At 35.4% G+C, this 23,422-nt stretch overlaps 2 protein-coding genes across 2 annotated transcripts in view; one reads left to right on the top strand and one right to left on the bottom strand.

Moving 5' to 3' along the window:
* The window catches only part of LOC138694489 (putative defense protein Hdd11), an 81,531-nt gene extending 69,946 nt beyond the window's left edge, over nt 1-11,585 (bottom strand). Inside the window, exon 1 of the mRNA XM_069818272.1 lies at nt 11,526-11,585. Coding sequence (XP_069674373.1) covers nt 11,526-11,570 — 45 coding nt within the window. The 5' untranslated portion in view covers nt 11,571-11,585. The remainder of the gene's footprint in view (nt 1-11,525) is intronic.
* The window catches only part of LOC138694479 (protein lifeguard 4-like), a 492,919-nt gene that overhangs the window by 60,021 nt on the left and 409,476 nt on the right, over nt 1-23,422 (top strand). Inside the window, exon 2 of the mRNA XM_069818248.1 lies at nt 8,678-8,807. The gene's annotated coding sequence lies outside the window, so the exon portion shown is untranslated. The remainder of the gene's footprint in view (nt 1-8,677; nt 8,808-23,422) is intronic.

Genomic DNA, 23,422 nt, shown 5'->3' with positions numbered 1-23,422 from the left:
CTACTGGGTGTTCAGTTCAAAATGTGTCTTGGCTCGCTGTATGCCGTCATGTGGCTAGCTGATGAGCCTAGAGAATTCAATCTTCCTACACTTCCGCAGCTCAGGTGTATAATCTAAGAGGCAGAGAAGTTGGCTAGCAAGTACGGCGTTCATTCTGAAGAGTACGTGCCGATACGTACGGTAACGCCGGTAGTGGCAGGAATGTGAACTGTTTGGAAATACGTACTGTCGGGATATGGGTAGAGGGTTAAGACGATTACTTACGTATTTGTTGACATTAACTTCGACGGTCAACATGGACACGGAGCATTTGATTTGTGTTGTGGAATGTTACCGTACGCAACCGATGATAACAAATACCCTGCGTACGACTTGCCGGCGCAAAACACAGTTCGAAAGAGGTTATGGTAGCACACAGACCGTACAGACCGCCATCTGTTGCTACGACGTTCAAGTTATACCGTACACGTTCTCAAGTTCAGATTGAAGAACGCCTTAAATAATAGGCAACTTCTCTAACATATAAACTGAAACTCGCTTCAAATCGGTGACCCAACAACAGTGACGTCATGACACACTTTGAAATGAACACCCAGTATATACATTTGTGACTAGTTTCGGCGTGTTCACCATTTTCAAACAGTCCAGTCTGTTTGAAAATTACAAATATCACGCCTCAACTAATTACAAAAGTATAGACTTAGTACATATTCTCTTAAGTTTCAATAATTAACACAGTATATAATTAAAAGAGGGGGAAAGGAACTGGCCACCCTACCCCATTATCTCCTGGCCTAGTTGTTTCATAAGTGGCGCCTTCTTGGTATCACTTGTGCGGTTCAGACCTGCCTTCGGACAGTTGACTAAACAACATAATTAAAAGTTGCTAATTTAACCAATTTTAACGTTTTACCATATTCAAAAGTATAAGGATGTGCTTAAATTGAAGAATGTTTAAAAATAATACTCTAAAACAAAAGTAATAGGCCTAACCTTAAAAAATCTTAATTCTATAACAATGTCGTACTGGAAAATTTTCAATATTTAGAACGTAAATCACTTTACATATTCACATGCTTAAAACTAAATATGTAAATTTTACATTATCTCATATTTGGTGGAAATAAATTATTGCTTAGTTCTGTATTGACGTGCAATCTAAAACCTACATAAAATGAGAACACCAAGTGCTTTGGTTTTCTTTTTGTTTAGCACACACACGCCAGTCTTGCGTGTTTCTTATTTTTCTACTGTCGTCGCCTCGAGGGGCGGCCAAGATTTGCATACTCCAGCGAGTCAGCTTCGCCTGCGAGCATGTACGCAGCAATAAAAATATCAAAACCCAAAAACTACACGGAAAGAATTATAAATTTATCCACTAACATTAATTATTGTGAAACTTCTGAATGATTGGACTTGTCGTGTAAAAATCTATATTTATTCAACATTTTTTGTGGGCCTATTACTTGAACGTTACGTTTCATATTATGATTTTATTATACAGTGCGACCTTATTTGATATGAGAAACGAACATATGAAGCGTTAAGAATAACCATTGTGATATGTTGAAACCCTGTTTCCCCATTAACTCGAGATTACGCTTTTGTTCATGGATAACCAATGTGTGTCTGAGTATGCCCTCTATCTTTCCATCTATAAGCCGAAGGAATTGATATGTATCACCCTTGGTCACATATATAACAGATTGGCCGTCTTAATGTTAAAAACGGTAACACATGGAAGATATTAACCACCAGGATCGCCACCGTCGATTGAGAACGACCGCTAGGTGGAAGTACAGTTGATCCATGCAATTCAAATGAGAGTTATAACGAGGCTTTTTATGCAGTGACTAGATGGCAGCATAGTGAAATTGATCAAAGTTGCCGTCAAAGCTTGTAAGGTTGAGCAATCTGTTGTGTATAATGTGATCAGGGGTATCACCAAGAAAGTGCCCAAATTACTCAGTATTTTAATGTTTGAGTGGTGTTAATAGTGCACATTTTTTATTTATTCGCTTGAGCATTTCATTTGTAATAAATGTTGCCTTTCACGGTATCTTTAGCATTCTCCGATAGATTTACAAGTCAGAATCTTCCAGTCAGCCTATCGATGAATATTATCTTTATTAACACTTTGCAAATCTTCGCCTAGTTTCTACATAGAGATTCCTGCTGCACAATTTAATTATTTAACAAGTCCTTCATTTTTGGAAACTGCTCCTAGCAATCGCTGTGATGTTAGTCTCCTGATTCAATTCATCATTGAGCCACTACTCAAGTACCTGAATCGTTGAATTCGCTCTATTCCTTCTTAATTTATTGTTATAGTAATATATTCAGAAATCATCTCCCTGTTAATGATGCAAACTTTTGGTTTAGGGTTATTTATCTTGAGAACATACTCGACATTGGCGTTATTGACCTTAGCTACGTGGAGAGCACGACGCAAGATCACTGTTTAGAAAAACAAAAAAAACCTAGGAACCTTTCCCTGTCTGACATTGTAACTGAGTCAAACGAGTAAAAAGTTAGAAACTTCATCGCCTTGCAGTGATCTAAAGGTACGGTCACACGTCGCTGCTTCTGCAGCCCTGCAGTACCAAAGTACTGCACAACTCGCTCCGGCGACGTGTGAACAGTGGAACTCAGGGAGTAGCGAACAGTGTTGTCAACCAAATGTGGCATTAATGCTTTATAAATATTTTTAAATATCTGTCACGATGAAAATAAACGAATTCTGGCACTTGCTAAGGCCCAATTGTATAAAACTCCCTGACTAAAGATCAACTTTGATCGAAGATCGAAAAGTGAACCGAGTTCAGACAGTTCTTCTGTTGTATAAAACTTTTCTGCGATCAAATTACCTTGGTTCAAATGCAATCTAAGTTCACGTGAAAAGGATTTGGCAACATCGCATAAACAGGTGAAATACGTGATGCGCGGACCATATTACACAGGTTTGTTCAGTGTTGCCAATCTAGCGACTTTAACTCTTTTTCAACAACAATTTCTTTTAACTTTTATATTGCTTAAATAGGGATTTAGTGACCTTTTTAGCACCCCATAGTGACAAAATTTAATCTTTCTTTGTTGATAATGAGAAATCTAGCGACTTCACAACTACTTTTTGGCGACTTTCCGTATTACACTCTGTTGGAGACACTGGTTTTTTTTTGTGCAATGTAAATAATGGCGGACAATAAGAAGAAGGTTGACTGTTCTCCAAGTTGTTATCATTTTATGGTGTTTGATAGTGCTAAACATAATAAAGCTTTATAAAACGACAATTTTCGTTTAGTAATACAGTTAATTGAACATTTATGAATGTACCTATCATATCCATGAATAATTAATGGCTGTTATAAACATAATATAATTATAGGTTATGTTATTTGATACTTCTGAACACGATAGAGCCTTATAAAATATAAGATTGTTTGTGAATTAAGGCAGGAAATTGAAAGAAATATATATAAATGTACCTAACATATCTATTAATATTAATAATAATGGATATTTTATTTGCACAATCTGTCACTCTTATATTTCGAACAGAAAAGAAATAACTGAACTTGGATCATCTAACTTAATCGGAGAAATTTCTTCAGTCAAAGTTGACTTTAGTTTGAGACAAATAAATCTCAGATTAGACTTTATACAACACAAAATTCCAAGTTCAGCTGAAACAAGGATCAATTTAACCTCTGATCTAAGATTAAATGGTTTATACAATCGGGCCTAAATGTATAACGCAGAAAGATTGTGTATGGTGACCTCTTTTTTTTTTAATTTTCCGTAGATTAATTTGAAACAGAAGAGTTGCCAACACTGTTTATGAGAATTTCCCTCTTGGTTATTATTACCTTGGTGACTTTTTCTAACGATTTTATAAACAACTGTGAATATTAATTGGATCTGAAAAACAAATACTGTAGAACCTCTATTATCCGTGGTAATGAGAAGGGAGTGGACAGAACGGTTAATCGAAAAAATCTGATAATCTGTACCATAAAATATTTCCCTAAATTAATTGCGTAAAAAGTCTACTTATAATTTTGTTATTTACTCCGTGGTGCTATGTTTAACATGCTTAATATTGGATCAGAAGTTCATTAATTTAAGTGTGGTTGTTAACGATGGATTTTTAAGGTCCAAGGAAATTCCTTGTGATGACTGTCTGCGAAAAGATAGGAATAGTATAGATCTCGTGTTGTGAATTCACATACTCTATACACTTTGTTCCTTTTTTATTAAATTGCGCATAGTTGTAACGCCTATCTCGTATTCCGATGCGAGGTGAATCACTTTTTCCCTATTCCCAAACCGCTCAATTATTTGCACCTTTTTTTTCTACATGTATTAAACACGTTTTCTTTCGACATTCGTGGGAGGCATTTTGCATAGAAGTTATACAGTATAGCAACTGAAACAGGAGAACAAGGACTGAATGGTGCATGGGTTTGCTGTAAATTATGCGGAAATTCTTAGAGTAATTTCTTTGAAAGCATGTAGTGACTATTTTACAAGTACTCTTTCTATTGGCGACAGCGGCAGCAATACTGTATAAGGGTAAATGCTTGTAATAACACACTCTAGAAAAATACGTACTAATGTAAGGTACTGTACGGTACTAATATATTTTCTGCAGCAAAAAGAAAAAAAAAAAAAAAAGCGAGAGAAATACATTCGGATAATTCGCCGATCTGTTATAGGGTGATGGATAATCGGGGATTTGCTGTAATAGAACTAATTGAACTATACAGTGTTTGAGAAATTTACGAAGTAGTAATTATCACAACGGAAAATAAAAGGCGTTAAAATTAACTTGCACACACTTCGGGCACAATATAGTAAAGGCTGTGAAAGTGGTATCTTTTTAACAATCTAAAAATTAATATCAACTACACATCCCTTTCAAAGGAGATTGTATATCCACATTGATCTCCATTTTTATTCACCCATTGACCCACCGCTTTCCTCCTTTGTAGTTTTTTTTTCGTTTTATATTAATTATAATAATAATTCGTGGCGCTACAGCCCGTGAAGGGCCTAGACCGACAAGCCGGCTGCTGACTTCACGCCCACATGCAGAAGCAGAGGTGGACGATCATCCAACCAGAATGGAGGTATCGTGTGGTTAGCACGATGATCCCCCCAGCCGTTATAGCTGGTATTCGCAACCGGATTTCGCTACCTATCGTAGCTCCCCAACTGCATCATGATGCTGGGTGGGCACCGGTCCCATACACTGGCCGAAATTTCATGAGAAAATTTCTTCCCCCATGAGGAATCGAACCAGCGCGCATTCCGTAACGCGAGTCCTAGGCGGGATGTCTTAGACCGCGACGCCACGGCGCGGGATATTAATTATAGCAGCTGATAAATTACTTGCATTTCATCACATATAAAATCTATGCAAAAATGGCATCTTGAGTGTAAATAGAATTGCAACGTCCTGTCGCAACTTTTGAACCTCTGAGTTGCACAGCATGAAAAGTGGCGTACTACACGCTACTTTTGACTTGTGTGTGAACAGAACGCAACCTTTGTAGCTACTTGTGACCGTAACTTAAGGTACCAATTTAAATTCCGCTTTGTTAAATGAACACATGGCTCTCAGTATTGCGTTCTTTTCGAAACTTCTAGTTCATTCACTTAGTTCAACGAAGACTGCCTCTACTTGAAAGTGGTTAATTGTATGCTTAGGTATTCGCGTTTCTGCAACAGGAAGATTTTGCACGTTATTTCTACGAAACGCCGTACGATGACCCACATGGACTGGCGAGCCTGCGGCTCCAGATTTCGAATCCTGCTCGTATGTTCATCGAAGTTTAATGTATAGCATTCTATTCTATGTATTTGAAAGCAGGGTTTCTAGAGGATGTTCAATAGTGACAGTTCGCGTAGTTCAGTCATAAAAATTTAATTCAAAATCAAAATGTCAAATAAAAATTGAAATTATAGAATAGCCAACCGTGCATTGTACAGTAATATAAAAATGTGTATTATATATGTGCTATATTAGAACATTATTCAACGAGCCTATAATGGTAGTAATTAAGACGCGAGTATGTTTGTTTATGAAACGAGCGCAAGCGAGTTTCATAATTTTCATACGAGCGTCTTAATTACCATTATAGGCAAGTTTCATACTACTTTTTATGCTCGACCATATTTCTAACTTGAAATTATTAATAAGTATTCATGTTATGGTTATCTAAGTGAAGAGCGGAACTGACCTTCTAAATTGTGAGACGCGAAAGTATTGATTTTTCCCGAGGGACGAATGTCATTGACCTTGATATAATCTAGAGAATAATATGAACATTACTATTGATATAACCTGGAAATTGATTTAGAATTGAAAAACGAGATGACAAATTGAATTTATTTGAATATTATTTACAATTAACGCTAATTAATATAGTAACAGAACATAACCTTCTGCGACAGTATTGGATTTCCAGCCTCCGTGACGTTTCGCTAATTGTCTTTCGATTGTATATCCGAGAATAATCGATACTTGCGGTTTTATAATGGTACAATGGTGATTTGTCATTGGCTGAACAACTGAAGTATAATGAATAGGTGTACTTTAATGAGGTGCATTAAAGGGCTACTACCAGGTGTATAATTACTAAACATTTCGGCATGGTCAAGCATAAATACATATAGGCGCATATGAAATATTAATATCAATATATAACTAAATATAAATATGTCATTCGAGCTAATAAAATTAAACCAGTCAGGAAAGTATAAATAAAAGAGACGTTTTAAACTATTTCCACAGGGAGAATGATGCCACAGAGCCCTCCTTCAGCTGCCGTGTTAAATAATACGGATTTTTGCATTGTCATCATCACAGTTGGCGACATCAATAATTATGATTAGTTTCTTTTATACATTATTTCAAGATTGAGAAATGTTTTGTCCCTCATTGCCACCAGGTTGTTTTTCGACATTTCTTCATTCATTCATAGTTTTGTGCCCAAGAGCAGGTCTTTCATTGCAAACCCAGCATTATCGAATCTTTCCTATTTTCTACCTTCCTCTTAGTCACCGCATACGATCCATGTAGCCTATCTTAATGTTATCCATCATCTGACATCTTCTGCCCCGAAATTTTTTCCGTTCACCATTCTTTTCAGTGCATCCTTCAGTAGACAGTTTCTTAGTAACCGAACCAATTCCTTTCTCTCTTACTAATCAACTTTAGGATTATCTTTCTTCACCCACTCTTCCTAGCACAGCACATCTTATTCTGTCTGTCCATTTCACACGCTCCATTCTTCTTCATATCCATATTCCAAATGTTCCTAGTTGTTTCTCTTCACTTCTTCGTAATGCCGATGTTTCTGCTTCCATACAATGCAACATTCCACACAAAACACTTCACTAGTCTTTTCCTTAGTATTTTTTTCTCCAGAGGTCCGTGGAAGATGCTATTTTTAATTAAAAATTTATTTTCATGCACTGCAGTGCACTGTGAATATTTGCCTGTCTGTTCAGTCTGTCCGCTTATGTCTGTTTGTCTGTCTCCTTCCATTTCATATCACCGTCTTTCGCAAGTCTTTCGTGGCTCCGACTTAAAGAACGCAGAACTTTACACTCTTTGTCTTTACTCTTTCGAATTCTGCACACCTTAACACCAAATTACCTTTCGTCTCGTTTCTCTTATCTATACTCTAACCACGACGTAAATACCAGATCACTTATCTGTGGCACGCTAAGTATACCTCTTCATAGAACATCTTGTTATTCATCATCTTTTACAGTATCCACCTCGCGTCAATGGAATTCCTTGTCACAAAGTATTAGGGGCTGCAAGACAATAAACACCTTTAAGAACAGCTTAAAAGATAACCTTATTAGCATTTCACTCCAATCATAGGCCTACTGATTTAAAATATCACTGACTACATTGTTACTTCTTTCTTTTAGACATCATCCTGATTGTGCTGTACTTTCAAAATTGTCTCATAATAATCTCTTTCTATTATCTAATATTATTTGAAATATATTAACAACATTCTATGTATTTTAGCTTAATTCTGCTACACAGTTTATTTCAGTGTTTAATTAATAGTTCATAGTATTTTGTTGTTTAATTCGTAAATAACTCTTGTATACATGTAACTCTCATCTAAATCAAATTGTTGAATTCTTTGTAAGTTCATGCATATGTATATACTCTTTTTGCTGGTTGAGTGGAAGAGAAGGCCTTACGGCCTTAACTCTGCCAGCTAAAATAAATCATTATTATTATTATTATTATTATTATTATTATTATTTCTATATCTATTTGTCTCTTTTTTGCTCTGCCTTCCTGTGTTCTTTTCTAAATCATTCACGAACAAGTTTGGTTCATACTGAACACTTATGTGTGAAATATTCCTCAAAATATAGGCCTACTTATGAAATATTTTTTATTTCAACCAATGGCGGGTACATTTAACATCAAAATCATTGTCCCAACTTATGAAATATCTGTAATATTATTTGGATATTAATAACAACTTTCTTGAAACTGTTATAATAAAGAACCGCATGGTGGTTTACATGAAATTGACTGTGGCGGTTTTATTCTTGTTGTATTGAGTAAAGAAGAAATAGTCTCTTACGTTTGCGAGTGTTCCGTTCATATGAATTATTGTTTGTTTTTATATTCTAGCTGCGTTGGACATTTCTTGGAACATACGAGTACTATACCGTATAACGTCGAAGGCAGCAACCCTTCTCTACATCCAACGTGATGACAACAAGTCCTATCTGACATAGCAAAAGGAAAACGGATTAAGCAGGTAGAGAAATACATTTATCTTGAATTATTTAAATTGCTATGGCTTATTTTAATCTTGTGTACTTTTTGTTTATGTTGTAAATCGTACGGTAGTTATAAATTTGCGAACAGAATGTTACCTTGAATAATGTGGCTTATCCAATTTAGACTGTTAACGTCTCACTAAACAAGTTCGTAATTTGCTACTTGATAGATCTTATGAGAATGTTATTTACAAAGCAGTTTTATATATATAGTATATATAAAGAATTTTGGAAGTACTTATTTAGTGCATTTGACGTATTAATTCATACGTAAAATGAAAGTTTATTGGATTATTATATTTCGTACTCTGTATAGATCATTCGTTATCTCGTAAAATCTACCTGCGCATAAGGGGAAGTATTAAAGTGGACTGAAAAGCTTCCCTCCCTCGCTACACTTCCACTTGCAGTTAGCTAGCTCACTTACCCCCACCATAAGATTCTTACTGTAAGCTACGGCCCACGCATGCATTTGGTTTTATGAGGTGGCCTATACTAAAGAGTACTACGCCATTTGCGTGACACTACATTTTATTAAGCAATCTCGTCCTCTGATTGAGGTTCTGTTTGATATGTACAACTATTATCAGGCAGTACATCTCACTTGACGATATGTGTGAGAGGGAAAACAATTGAAGTCTGACTAGTGTAATATGTAGCTAGTGGGCGATATAAGCAATGGAGGTTACGTTATTTTACGACGCTTTATCAACAGCTTAGGTTATTTAGCGTCTGAATGAGATGAAGGTGATAATGCCGGTGAAATGAGTCCGGGGTCCAACACCGAAAGTTATCCAGCATTTGCTCATATTGGGTTGAGCGAAAACCCCCGGAAAAACATCAACCAGGTAATTTGCCCCGACCGGAAATCGAATCCGGGCCACCTGGTTTCGCGGCTAGACGCACTAACCGTTACTCCACAGGTGTGGACTAAGCAATGGATGGGGAAAGGAACTGGCCACCCTACCTCATTATCTCCTGGCGTAGTTGCCTCATAAGTGGTACCTTCCTGGTAACACTTGTGGGGTTCAAACCTGTCTTCGGTCAGTTGACTAAACCCTAGTACAAACCCTAGTAACGCCGCACTTCGATTATTGTGACGTTTTGTTAAGTGACCTAAGTTCTGAATTGTCAGTCAAGTTACAGCGAGCTCAGAATATGTGTGTCAGATACGTGTGCAACATCCGACGGTATGATCACATATCACCGTCCTTCGCAAGTCTCTCGTGGCTCCGACTTAAAGAACGTAGAACTTTACACTCTTTGTTTTTACTATTTCGTATTCTGCACACTTCAACACCAAATTACCTTTCGTCTCGTTTCTCTTATCTATACTCTAACCACGACGTAAATACCAGATCACTTATCTGTGGCACGCTAAGTATACCTCTTCATAGAACATCTTGTTATTCATCATCTTTTACAATATCCACCTCGCGTCAATGGAATTCCTTGTCACAAAGTATTAGGGGCTGCAAGACAATAAACACCTTTAAGAACAGCTTAAAAGATAACCTTATTAGCATTTCACTCCAATCATACTGATTTAAACTATCACTGACTACATTGTTACTTTTTTCTTTAGACATCATCCTGATTGTGCTGTATTTTAATTGTCTCGTAATAATCTCTTTCTATTATCTAATATTATTTGAAATATATTAACATTCTATGTATTTTAGTTTAATTCTGCTACACAGTTTATTTCAGTGTTTAATTAATAGTTCATAGTATTTTGTTGTTTAATTTGTAAATAACTTTTGTATACATGTAACTCTCATCTAAATCAAATTGTTGGATTCTTTGTAAGTTCATGCATATGTATATACACTTTTTGCTGGTTGAGTGGAAGAGAAGGCCTTACGGCCTTAACTCTGCCAGCTAAAATAAATCATTATTATTATTATTATAAACAAATAATTCTCATAACGTCACCTTTGTTGGATAACTATTACAGATGAAAGTGTCGTTAAATAACTAACACAAATTACCGTTAAGCTTCTCATTTCATTAGAACTTCCTAGGACATCTCGAATAAAATTAGTCTTCACTGGTCACAAACCCACGGCACCTAGGCACATAAATTTGCAGATGTTTGCATTTAATTGAATGGCGTAAGCACCGCAGTGATATTTCCGAGGTTTACACGTTAATTCCTACAAAGAGAGAAAGTATGCTGTCCAGGTTCCCGGCCTTGGCGTGATTATGGTCTGCAGTTGCGTGCGGTATGTGTATGTGACGAGACGACAAGTCTGTTGCAAGGTGTGGATGACTTGCATTAATGCATGCAACAGGCCGTGTCGGTAGGAGCTAAGAGATGGCCGGGTGAAGGATACCAGCATCAGATGCTGACAATTGGGACAATATAATTAATTACGTAGTGACAGATATAGGTATGTTCGTACATACATTATGTGTGTACGCATGCGCGTATGCCTATATATACTATTTTATAGAACTCACAAGGAAGGTTCACCAAGCGATAATGGATTTTCACAACGGTTTTTCACCCATACGTTCTATTTGAAAAAAAAAATCCCTATAAATTCCTACATCCGGAGAAGACCTAGATTTCGAGATTTAAATAATCTCTTGACACACATATGTCTCATATCTCCATTGCCATCGCGAAGAAGAAATGTTTAAGGCCCCAAATTTATATGAATTGCCCTCAAAATCAGCTCATGAAAACTCACCTCAAGTTGTTTCAAGAAGTATACTTTCCATCTGTCAGTGATCATAGCATTCTTTTCGTAGACTCGTGGACCAGTTACCGAGATACGCAGGCTATAGAAAGAATAACTCCAGAAGGTAAAACGATGGAAGTGTTAGCAATTCCAAAGCACACAACTCCGATTGTTCAGCCTCTTGACGTTTAAGACTTTAGACCTTGGAAAAATTCCATTCGGAAGTTCTCTGATTATAGTGTTTTGTTATTTGGCACGAATATTATCTTGCATCAGAGAGATAATGTGATAAAATTGCAGTTCTTAACACACAATCTGTTTTCATCTCTTGGATATATGAATATGTTTAAGTAACTTATGGCTGACATAATGAGAGATAGGTTTGGAAGTAAATCCCGAAAAGACAAAGTATATGATTATGTCTCGTGACGGGAGTATTGTACGAAATGGAAATATAAAAATTGGAAATTTATCTTTTGAAGAGGTGGAGAAGTTCAAATATCTGGGAGCAACAGTAACAAATATAAATGACACTCGGGAGGAAATTAAACACAGAATAAATATGGGAAAAGCCTGTTATTATTCGGTTGAGAAACTTTCATCATCCAGTCTGCTGTCGAAAAATCTGAAAGTTAGAATTTATAAAACAGTTATATTACCGGTTGTTCTGTATGGCTGTGAAACTTGGACTCTCACTCTGAGAGAGGAACATAGGTTAAGGGTGTATGAGAATAAGGTGCTTAGGAAAATATTTGGGGCTAAGAGGGATGAAGTTACAGGAGAATGGAGAAAGTTACACAACACAGAACTGCACGCATTGTATTCTTCACCTGACATAATTAGGAACATTAAATCCAGACGTTTGAGATGGGCAGGGCATGTAGCACGTATGGGCGAATCCAGAAATGCATATAGAGTGTTAGTTGGGAGACCGGAGGGAAAAAGACCTTTAGGGAGGCCGAGGCGTAGATGGGAAGATAATATTAAAATGGATTTGAGGGAGGTGGGATATGATGATAGAGACTGGATTAATCTTGCTCAGGATAGGGACCAATGGCGGGCTTATGTGAGGGCGGCAATGAACCTCTGGGTTCATTAAAAGCCAGTAAGTAAGTAAGTATGGCTGACATAAAGCCGGGTACCTTGGCAACAAACCTGATAAATCCGTCACTCTGTAGAATTCTGTTTTCACGTTGATGCAGAACTGCTCTAAAGCTGACTATGAGAAACTTAACTTTTCTGAAATGTACATGGTGCAAAGTTCCACTGTGTTTTGAGCATTTTTACAACGTTTTCCACTACTGTGATCAATACAGTAAGTAATGTATGATTATATTTCCTTATCATTTCTTCATAGACTATTCTATACTCAATTTCATGAATGTTATATATCTGATGTGTCATTTTCATAACTTAGGACTACAGTATGTATGAAGATTTTGACACTACGGTATGCATCTAGATGAGATTTATTGCCTGATATGTTTAGTACATAGCATTGTTTGCATTAGCTGTTATAGCTATGAATTGAAGAATTAAAAAAAAAATCACATCTCGAAAACTAGGCCCTTTCCGGATGTAGAAATTTATAGGGAGATTTCTTATTTGAAATGGAACGTATGGAAGAAAAATCATTGTGAAAATCCATTATCATTTGTTGAGCCTTCCTTGTCAGAATCTCATCGCCAGTACTCGCCGCCTAGCTAGACGATCCTCGACGTCTTCAATGACTAGATCTGTCTTCTGTGGTCTGCATACTTCTCTTTTACGGCCCTTTTACCGTTCAGCAGTGCTGTACAGTGATCTCAAAATCATATAGAGCCAGGGTTGGGAAGTTACGCGTAAAAAACAATTTCTACACGAAACTTGCTGTAATACATTAAATAAACGAAGTGTTAAATTTTTACTCGAGTTCCCAAGCTATCAGCATACATTACTTTCGGTAATATATTCGAGCTCTTCATATTAAGTCTTCATTTCTTCTATCCTTTGAAATGATAAGCCGACACCACAGTTTTCCGTATGTTGCTTAGCTACCCGCCGCGTCGATACATATCCCAGAGTTTACTAGTTGTCAAAGGCCAATGGTTTTCATCATTTTAATGTTTTTCCTACTGTTCCCATCGGCATCTTTTGTATTTCTTGCCGAACTCATGATATCATTGTTGTAATGAATAATATCTTTGTGCGCAATGTTGACTTCATTTATTTTCCTTTATCCGCTGACCGAAGAAGTCCTTTTTACAGAGGTCAATATTAAAAGAGAAAACACAAAAATTGCTGTCCTTGTAAGAACTCTTTGTGGACACTTTTCCATAGGCCACACCTTCGGTCTTTACTACACACTTCTAGATTGTCCATGATGATATTATGATCTGATAGTCTAGAAATTTTAAAAGGATGGAATGACATAATCAACCTCAGTTCTCAGCATAGTTCCAAAGCTTTCAGTAAGAGTTTATAATAAGGGATTTTGAAGTTAGTAAGATCCCATATGAGAAATAAAATTTAAAGTTGATGTGTCGCACGCAGAAAGATCTTTTCATAGCAAATATGACGAACTTGGTTTTATTCCCACAAAACTTGAAAATAAGAATAACATTTTGTGGCTAGATAATAATTACTAAAACACAGCAAAAGAGCGCCTTCATGCACATAGTAAAGTATGCAACTTATTAAATTACTTCCATGAAAATAATTTATTACACTGCGTAGATCATCGCGTAAAATGTTAGTTTTTATACGAGAAGTAAATTACTTGTAATTTACGTAAAATATGTATAATGCAATATACTTGGCCAACCCTGGATAGAACTCACTGGTGCTGTATTGATAAATCTGTGAAAAGGTACACTGTGACTAAGAAGTTACAAGATTGTGTGGCAGTCAGTCGGAAAAGTTTCAATTTACAGTTTCAATACGGAAATAATTTATTTGTTGATGCAAAAAATTTAATAAACACAAAGAAACGCATACTTTTCATTGTTCTAGAAAGCGTTGAGACAAAAAAAAGAGAGTTTTTTTAACGTAGCCTAAATGTGTATGATCGAGTGTGAAATGAATAAAATATTACGGAAGTTTCAACTTCTGATATCACTTGTTTTTCAATGGCATGAGTTACGTCGCACTTCTGATATCATTTACTTAGTAACGGATCAGATAATGTTTGCAGTGGTCTATTGAGATAACGGCCCAAGAGATACGGCTGATTGTTATGCAAGCAGATAGGTAAAAATAATTTGAACAGTTAATGTCTTGCATCATATTTTGCAAATTAAACCGTTTAGCCATGAATTTAAATTAAATAATTGCGAAAATCGTTAAAATAACTCTTGCAGCGCAACGCATTGTCGTATGTCACCGACAGAGTACAGCAGAGGGGAAGGGGAAGGGGAAGGTAAAGATTGCAGGCCGCGCTTGATTGAGTAATACTACAGTGGGCATGATGTTATATACCAAATGCTTCATAGAAATATAACGGTTACCTTTAAAACGGTGAATGTTAGAGAAAAAACTTATTTAGATTTTTTAAATCTCTCCTCATGAACTATTACCATTTTCATTTTAGTGCAGAGGTTACCATCCATTCTGTATATGACTATGTTTATTGTACCTTTTTCTTTGCGTTGTAAGTAATGTTATTTTTATATCAGTGCAAAGTATGCAGGGTTATCTCCTATTTCAGTAAACAGTAAGTGATTACGTCCGTATAGGGCCTACTTCTTTTTTATTTTATTAGGTTATTTTACGACGCTTTATCAACAGCTTAGGTTATTTAGCGTCTGAATGAGATGAAGGTGATAATGCCGGTGAAATGGATCCGGGGTCCAACACCGAAAGTTACCCAGCATTTGCTCATATTGGTTTGAGGGAAAATCCCGGAAAAAACCTCAACCAGGTAACTTGCCCCGACCGGGAATCGAACCCGAGCCACCTGGTTTCGCGGCTAGACGCTCTAACCGTTACTCCACAGGTGTGGACGCCTACTTCTTTCGATAGTAGTTCAAAAAATAAATTGTAATTCACAATATCATTTCCAACATAAAAAATTAAATGAATTCTTGCGAAACTTCAAAATGAATGACTAGAAAATATGTGTTACGATTTTGAGCATACATATTTAATCACATAAAGAAGCTAAGCGAAATTTGTTTCCTTAAATAAATGTTTATAATATTTTATGGGAATTAATAAAACAGTTCAGGCAGAACGCTACTTAATACTGAAGAGCAAGAACTGTTTAAAATGTACGCAAAACACTTGTAATGCGGGAGTGATGACAGTATTAGCAGTAATTTGTTCAGTTTTAACATAAATAATGCAGCTCTTTGCTTGTTTCATTCCTTGTCTGTGAAGTGAAACAACCCAGAACTCACCACGAGGAGGTGGCTGCATGTCGAGTTCCGCCCTGCCCATCCCAACCTCCCTTCCATGTGGACAGTTCATCTCATTATTCAGTTTTTTTAAGTATTATCAGTTAACTCTCTGCTCTTGTTTTTTCTTTGACTTTTTAATTTTATATTTTTTCTTTCCTTTCTTTTTTCTTTCACTTTTTCATTTTACTTTTTCTTTTTTTTTCTTTTCTGACTTGCTTCTCTTTTATTTTGCTCTTTTTTCCATTTATTCTTTCTTTTTTCTTGTATTTCATTTTTTCACTTTTCTTTGTTCATTGCCAATTTTCCTTTTCTTTTCTTTTTTATCTTTTTTCATTTTGCTTGTTTTCTTTTCTTTCCTTGTTTCTTCTTTTCTAATTTTTATTTTGCTTTTTCTTTTTTATTTCCTTTTTCTTTTATGCTTGTCTTTTCCTTTCTTTTTCTTATATTATTTATTTTAATTTTTCTTTTTTCTTCTTTCTATTATGCTTTTCTTTTTCTTTCCCTTTTTCTCATTTTACTTTTTCTTTTTTTGTGCTTTTCTTTTTCTTTCTTTTCTTGTTTTTTATTTCATCTTCTTTTTATTTTCTTTTTTCTTTTACTTTAATCATTTGCTTGTTCTTTTTTTCTTTTTCTTTTATTTTTTTTCATGTTGTTTGTTCTTTTCTTTTGTGCTTTTCTTTTCCTTTGTCTTTTGCTATCTTTTTTTCTTTTCCTTTTGTCTTTTGTTTCCTTTTCTTTTTTTCTTGTTTCTTTTTCTTTTTCATTTTACTTTTTCTTTTTAATTCCTTTCGTTTCTGTGTCTTTTATGCCTTTTTTTTCTTTTCCATTCATGCTTTTCCTTTCTTTTCTCTTTTCCTTTTCTCATTTTACGTTTTTTCTTTTCTTTTTCCTTTTTTTCATTTTATTTCTTCTTTTCTTTCTTTTTTCTTTTATGCTTCTCTTTTCCTTTATTTTTTCTTTTCGTTTTTCATTTTACCTTCTTTTACTTTTATTTTATTTTTTCTTTCGTTTTTCCTTTCTCTTCTTTTTTTCCTTTTACTTTTATTTCTTCTCTTGTATGAAAGTTTGCTACTGCCTGTTGAGACATAATCGAAATCTAATGGCGTGCAAGAAGAGTCTAGAGAGCCCAAAGGGAATTTTTAAAATTTATTAATGGCAAGCTAAGGTGTAAATACTGGATAGCTGTAAAAATCTGCTTACCTTATTTCTTTTTATACAAACTGACGTTTCTCGGTTTTTCTATAAAAATTTTTTGTGACACAGACCTTATAAACAGACGGTGACCATTCATTTTATTTTCGTTTCTTCTTTCTTTTTTCTTTTCTTTTTTAATATTAACGTACTTTTTCTTTTTTCTTTCCTTTTGTTTATTTTTTCTTTTCTTTTCCTTTTTATTTTCTTTTCTTTCATTGTACTTTTTTCTTTTCTTATCGTTTTTCTTTTCTGTTTTTCTTTTCCTTTCCTTTTCTTTCATTGTACTTTTTTCTTTTCTTATCTTTTTTCTATTCTGTTTTTCTTTTTCTTTCTTATTTCTTTTTATTCTTCCTTTATCTTTGCTTCTTTTACTTCTCTTTACATTCTTTTATTTTATTCATTTCTCTCTTTTTATTCCCTTTTTAACATAAAATTACGTAGATTTAAAAAAAAAAACCTTAAAATTAATACTAATTAGCAAAGGCAATAAATAAAATTAAATTTAATCATAAAAATGTCAGAAAATGGCACATGCAATACTTACAGATTGATTTCCCCTTGCAGATGTATATTGTAGGCACCTTTTAAGGAAGGCAGAATTTAATCTTCCTTCCAGTCCTTCCATGTTTTCTTTGCTCTTGTTCCTTTTTGAAATTTACATCCTGTGATCATAAGTTACCATTTAACAAGAACGTTAGTTGCAAAATCATTAATTGTGGACAACTTTAGTTATGTAAGTTACCGTTAAAAATATATTCATATAAGGATATATACATTAAAGTAAATCAATTCTGTCTTTCTAAAATGAAGCCTGATCACAACCATGTTTCTTAATAATTTAGCGAAACATGAATTTCTATGGCAGTTTATCCAGCGTTTTATACAATTTCCAAAGTAATTTCACAAACACGTACTTACCTAATGAACGAATGTTGACGATATCGAGAGCAGACTGTGTTACTAAGCAACAGAGAACAATACATTATTTAACAATAATAATTGTAATGCCATTGTCTACTGTGTATTTCAGACTGCTGCATAATGTCTAGTTTAGTAGTAATTCACTCACTCGGAAGCAGAAAAGATTGCAGGTGTGAGGATCACATCCATGACTGGTTCAAGTAAGCAAATAACTAACATAATTGTGAACAGTGTGATTTATTATGCATTAATGAAGAAACTCGTCAGATCATTCGTAAATGACTTAAGGGTATATGTACGCGAATATTTTCGAAATTTTTTTTGTATAAAAAATTTCGCAGCGTTTTCTGAATCAAATGATATATAGTTTATTTATTTATTTGTGTTATTTATATGGGCATGTTTTAACACAATATAGATGAGCTGACATTCACTTTTAACTTTAAATTAAATTTCTCAAAAATTGCAATTTTTCGACACATTTTTTTCATAATTTTACAACCATTAGAAATAGAATGCTGAAATTTTGCACACTGATTTCATATCTATTTATGCAAAAAGTAGGCTTTGAAAATAAAAAATAAATTAGGTCACGAAACATGATGTAAATTTTAATATATTTTATATACGTAAGACACATAAAAATTAATTGTATTAAAATTAACAACTCTACATGTCTGAGAATACTCCACTTTTTGGAAATAAGTATGGAGTAAAAAAATTAAAGATGTCAGAGAGACCCTAGCAACGTTATGTTTACCAAATGATGTAACTGTATGTTTTTTTGTCATACTCTGATAAAACTGTCTTTTAAAAATTATTATTAGTAACTTTTTAAAATAGTTTTACCAGCTACTTAAGTTCCAATAAGTCTTGTTATTGTGCATTGTAATTGTTGTCGACTTGTGAGATCATTTTCTTGTAAAATTTTAGAAATTTAGAACCTGAATTTTCTGATATTAGAAATATTTTCAGAATAACCTATGCTCTGCTCAGCTGCAATTTTTAAATTATCTCTGATATTTTTCCACACGTTATATTAACATCTAACTCCACCTCAAATTCGTTGGAACCTCCTAAAGCGGCAGACCTATTTGAAATTTCGACCTGATAATGTTGCTTAGTTCCCTCGTCTTTTAATACCTTTTTGTTTCGTTTTTCTTTTCGTTTTTTCATTTCATTTTTTCTTTACTCTTATTCCATTTTTCTTTTTCATTTCCTTTTTTCATTTTCCTTTTTCTTTTTTATTTTCTTTTCTTTTCTTTCGTTTTATCTTTTCTGCTTTTCTTTTCATATCGTTCTTCTTTTTTCTTTTCTTTTTTTGCCTCCATGTTGAGACGTTTAAATCACAATCAAATGCGTGCAAGTAGGGCATACAGAACACAAAGGGAGTTTTTGAAATTATCAGCGGCGAAGCTAAATGTAAGAAGGGCATGTAGAGCCCAAAGGGAGTTTTTAAAAATTTGCAGTATCGAAGCTAAGGTGTAGGCTGAAAAAATCTGCTTACTGTACCTTAGGCCTATCTGTTTTTATACAGCAGATGTTTCTCGGCCTTTCCATCGACATTTTTTGTGACAGTAAGTCTAGGATTTTCAGTGCGCATATTGGTATGTTCTGTTTATTTACCTTTCCACTGAAATGGAATTCGACAGAATTAGTTTTGGTTAATTCAAAAACGAAAAATGCCTTTTCAATGATGGTGGTGGTCATCTAGGAAATATGATGCAACGTAATCATGCATCATCATGACGAGTTTGTTTCTGATTGTTCTGGTGATCGTGTTACCAGTAGAAACTTTCCTGTAACTTGGCCTGCAAGATCGCCAGATATTAACGCAGCAGATTTTTGGTTGTAGGGCTACCTGAAGGAAAGAATATTCTTGAGCAAATCTACAACAGTTAATGAGTTAAAGGTCTCTATCGCACACATTGTAGCAGATATTCCAGAACACGAACTCAGAGGTGCTGTTTGCAGCATTGAAGAGAGGCTGTTATTTGTACAAGAACAAAATGGTGAACACACATCTGCGATGAATTTATGGTAATGCAAAAAATCCCATTTCTTGTGTAATACGCCAGTGCCAGAATTTTTAAGATTGTGTAAAAAATGAAGAAAATGTGATCAATTAAAGTTACTTCTTACTTTTGAAAAACCCTATATTTCGTATGAATGCATTTTAAAGTGCACGCAGATGAAATATTCATTATATAAGTTGTAGGCCTATCTGTATGAGGTCCGGCAGGATAACCAAAAGTAATCCGTGCAACAATATATTTCCAGGAAGGAATTAATATCCCATCAAACCGATTGAAATCAGTTTGACCTCATGAAGATTAGAGTACCTGTGCAGCGTGAGACCGGATCTCCGATCTGCTATTCCCTTTCATTATGTCAATATGCTACGAAATTAAAGCCATTCATCCGCTTTCTTCGTCCGAATTAATGCAGAACATAGTATTATCATTGCTACTTGTTGCATAAATCCACCTCGCGGAAGTATGTGATTTTTCTGCTCTTCAAATTCCTAGATTACATGCATATCGTGCAAAAAATTGATTTTAATAGGTTGAATTCCAGGACGTACTGGATTTTAATGTCTCAATTTTGGATTCAGAACTTTGAATTCAACATGCCACCGACCGCGGTGTATGCAACTGTTAAGAGAGGCAGTTCTACGGTTACGGGTTCGATTTTCGCACGAAGCAAGAATGTTCGGTATAAGTATGTTATCGTAAGCGAAAATTCGACGTTGTATCAACTGCAAGCCTAAGAATTCTCACTACGTGCCTGTATGTTTAGTAAGGGTACAACAGACTAATCCCTGACAGAATTAAGATCACTAAGAATGAAAGAGAAAACAAATTGGGAGGCTAGAAGAAAAACATTAGCAGAGAAACGAGGAAGGAAAAGCGGGTGGAAAGAGAGAGGAAAGGAAGTGTGAAACGAGGACAGAAAAAGAGGGGGCAGAAAGAGAACAGGAAAGGAAGTGGTAGGAGAGGAAAATTGGGAAGGAAGGAAGGAGTAGAGAAAAGGGAAAGAAGTAGGATGTCAGAAGGACGGAAAAAGAAGAAAGGGTGATAGGAGGAGAGGAAAATAGGGGAGGGAGAAAGATAGAGTGGTACGAGGGAGGAAAGTAGGGGGAAGGGTGAAAGAAGAGGAATGGAAGGAGGAGAGGAAGGATTGGAAGAAATGGTTGAAAGGGAGAAGGAAAGGGAACTAGAAGATAGGAAAAGAGAGGAAGGAAAGAAGGACACGAACGAAAGAAAAAAGGAAAAAGAAGAAAGTAGGAAAGAAGAAGGGAGGAAACTAAGCTTCTGAGCGACAATTTGAAATAAGCAAATCAAGCTTTCAGGTATAACTCCCTGTAAAGTTGATTTGAATAATTTCGAGGGAAAAATTGTTCCGGAGCCAGGTATCGAACCCGGGACCTTTGGTTTAACGTACCAACGCTCTACCAACTGAGCTACCCGACACCGATCCAATTTTTCCCTCTATATCCACAGACCTCAAAGTGGGCTGACAACCGCCAAGCAACCAACGTTGAGTGCACACTTAACTCTGTGTCACTTAAATTGTGGTTTTCTGTTAACGAACAGTGACGTGTATTATGCAAATCAAGATTTCAGGTATAACTCCCTGTAAAGCTGATTAGAATAATTTCGAGGGAAAAATTGTTCCGGGGCCAGGTATCGAATTCGGGACCTTTGGCTTAACGTACCAACGCTCTACCAACTGAGCTACCCGGGAAGTCTACCAGACACCGATCCAATCGATACCTGGCCCCGGAACAATTTTTCCCTCGAAATTATTCAATTTGAAATAAATTTGTTACATACTAGCAAAACAGAAACAAAAAAATGGTCTGACTCTTGAAGCTCCTTTCAGAGCACGAAATTAATCTGAAAATAGATCAAATTAATGCCTAAGAGTTATTATTAAACACACGACGCAGTACACGATTATAACCATTCATCGCTAGCATTCCTATAGCTCTGTGCTAGCGTGCTTGCTCAAAGACTATATAAAGTTCAGGGTTCGGATACGTTGAGGAAAGAGTTTCTAAATTAATTATGCAGGTTAATTTCGTTTACCATCATTCTATTTAACTGCATGATTTATAGATATTCATCTACTATTAAGAATAGATCAATTTTCATCGCATCTATTCAAATGCCTTTCGGGTTACGACAACAATCGACGTAAAATTAATTTCAAGAACTGCCAAAGCCATCTCGTGTGTACCACTGCTTTGGAGCACAGAGCATGCGCAATGCATTGAATCTGGAACGTGCAAAATTCAGACGGGCCATTTTTATCTGAAACTGTACAGTCTTAGAAAAGAGTTTTGTCGCACAGATACTTAGAAAAGAGTTTTGTGCGAGATCGTGCGTATTTGCTTGGTTTCCGCACAAAACCAATCCGCGGAAAGTCTAAAATTCCACATTCAGTATTCCCAACCTAACACAAATAACAATTTCCCTCTTCTTACCGCTTAAGTGACATATTGATTTTACTGCTTTAGGCTTTTAACATATTATTTTTAGGGACGTTTAATATAGTAATAATTATAAATTGGAAACGTACCACTGCAATTTCACCTAAATTGCACTGTTAATTATTGTTTTTAAATATTTGCAAAAATTAAGTAAACTCTACAACTCCACTAAAATTACTGCATTCGTGATGCAAGCAACATTAAGGAAGCCGTGAAAAAATCAACAAGATTCCAGACTCATCATAGACTGGGGGAAAAAAAGACAGACGTATATCACGGCCTGCTGGAGTATAGTAAACACAGAAAACATTTTAAAGCAACAATGTTGAAGATAGATATTTTTGTTTTGCAAATTTTCCGTCATTGAACAGAAACCAAGATGGAGATTTCATTGCAACTAATTAGAAATTCCTCTTTCAGGTATGTAATAAACGATCTTCGTAGAAAATAATGTACGATACACGAGCGGTATGTTTTCTTTCAATTCTCGGAAATTAAAAAAGCTCAACTACGTTTCGCTTTTTCAAACTTTTCCTCGAACATGAAAACTTCAACATACCACTCTTGTAACGCATATTACTATTGTCGCACAGATACTTTAGAAGTCCCTGAAAGGAGGCAGTGCGCATGATCAGAGGACGTGCGGCCTGGTTCACAAGAGAAGGACTGGTTGAGGTAATAAAATTATAGTCATGTTTGTAGGATTTCCGATAAGCGGCAAACATAATTTTAACATATTTAACCTGTAATAGAATTAGTTTTGTTTCGTTATGTGTCAGCATAGAGGTGCAGACGGCTGTCACACACTGATTCAGATCCCAGGCGGCAGACTTCTACGACACAGGGATACAAAAGTTGATCCCATGGCATGACAAATGTCTCAATTCCGATGGAGAATATGTTGAAAAATAGTTTAACAA

This window comes from Periplaneta americana, chromosome 1, assembly GCF_040183065.1.
Source record: "Periplaneta americana isolate PAMFEO1 chromosome 1, P.americana_PAMFEO1_priV1, whole genome shotgun sequence".
NCBI lineage: Eukaryota > Metazoa > Arthropoda > Insecta > Blattodea > Blattidae > Periplaneta > Periplaneta americana.
The sequence above is the reverse complement of the archived record's forward strand: the minus strand, read 5'-3'. Positions and strand labels throughout refer to the sequence as shown.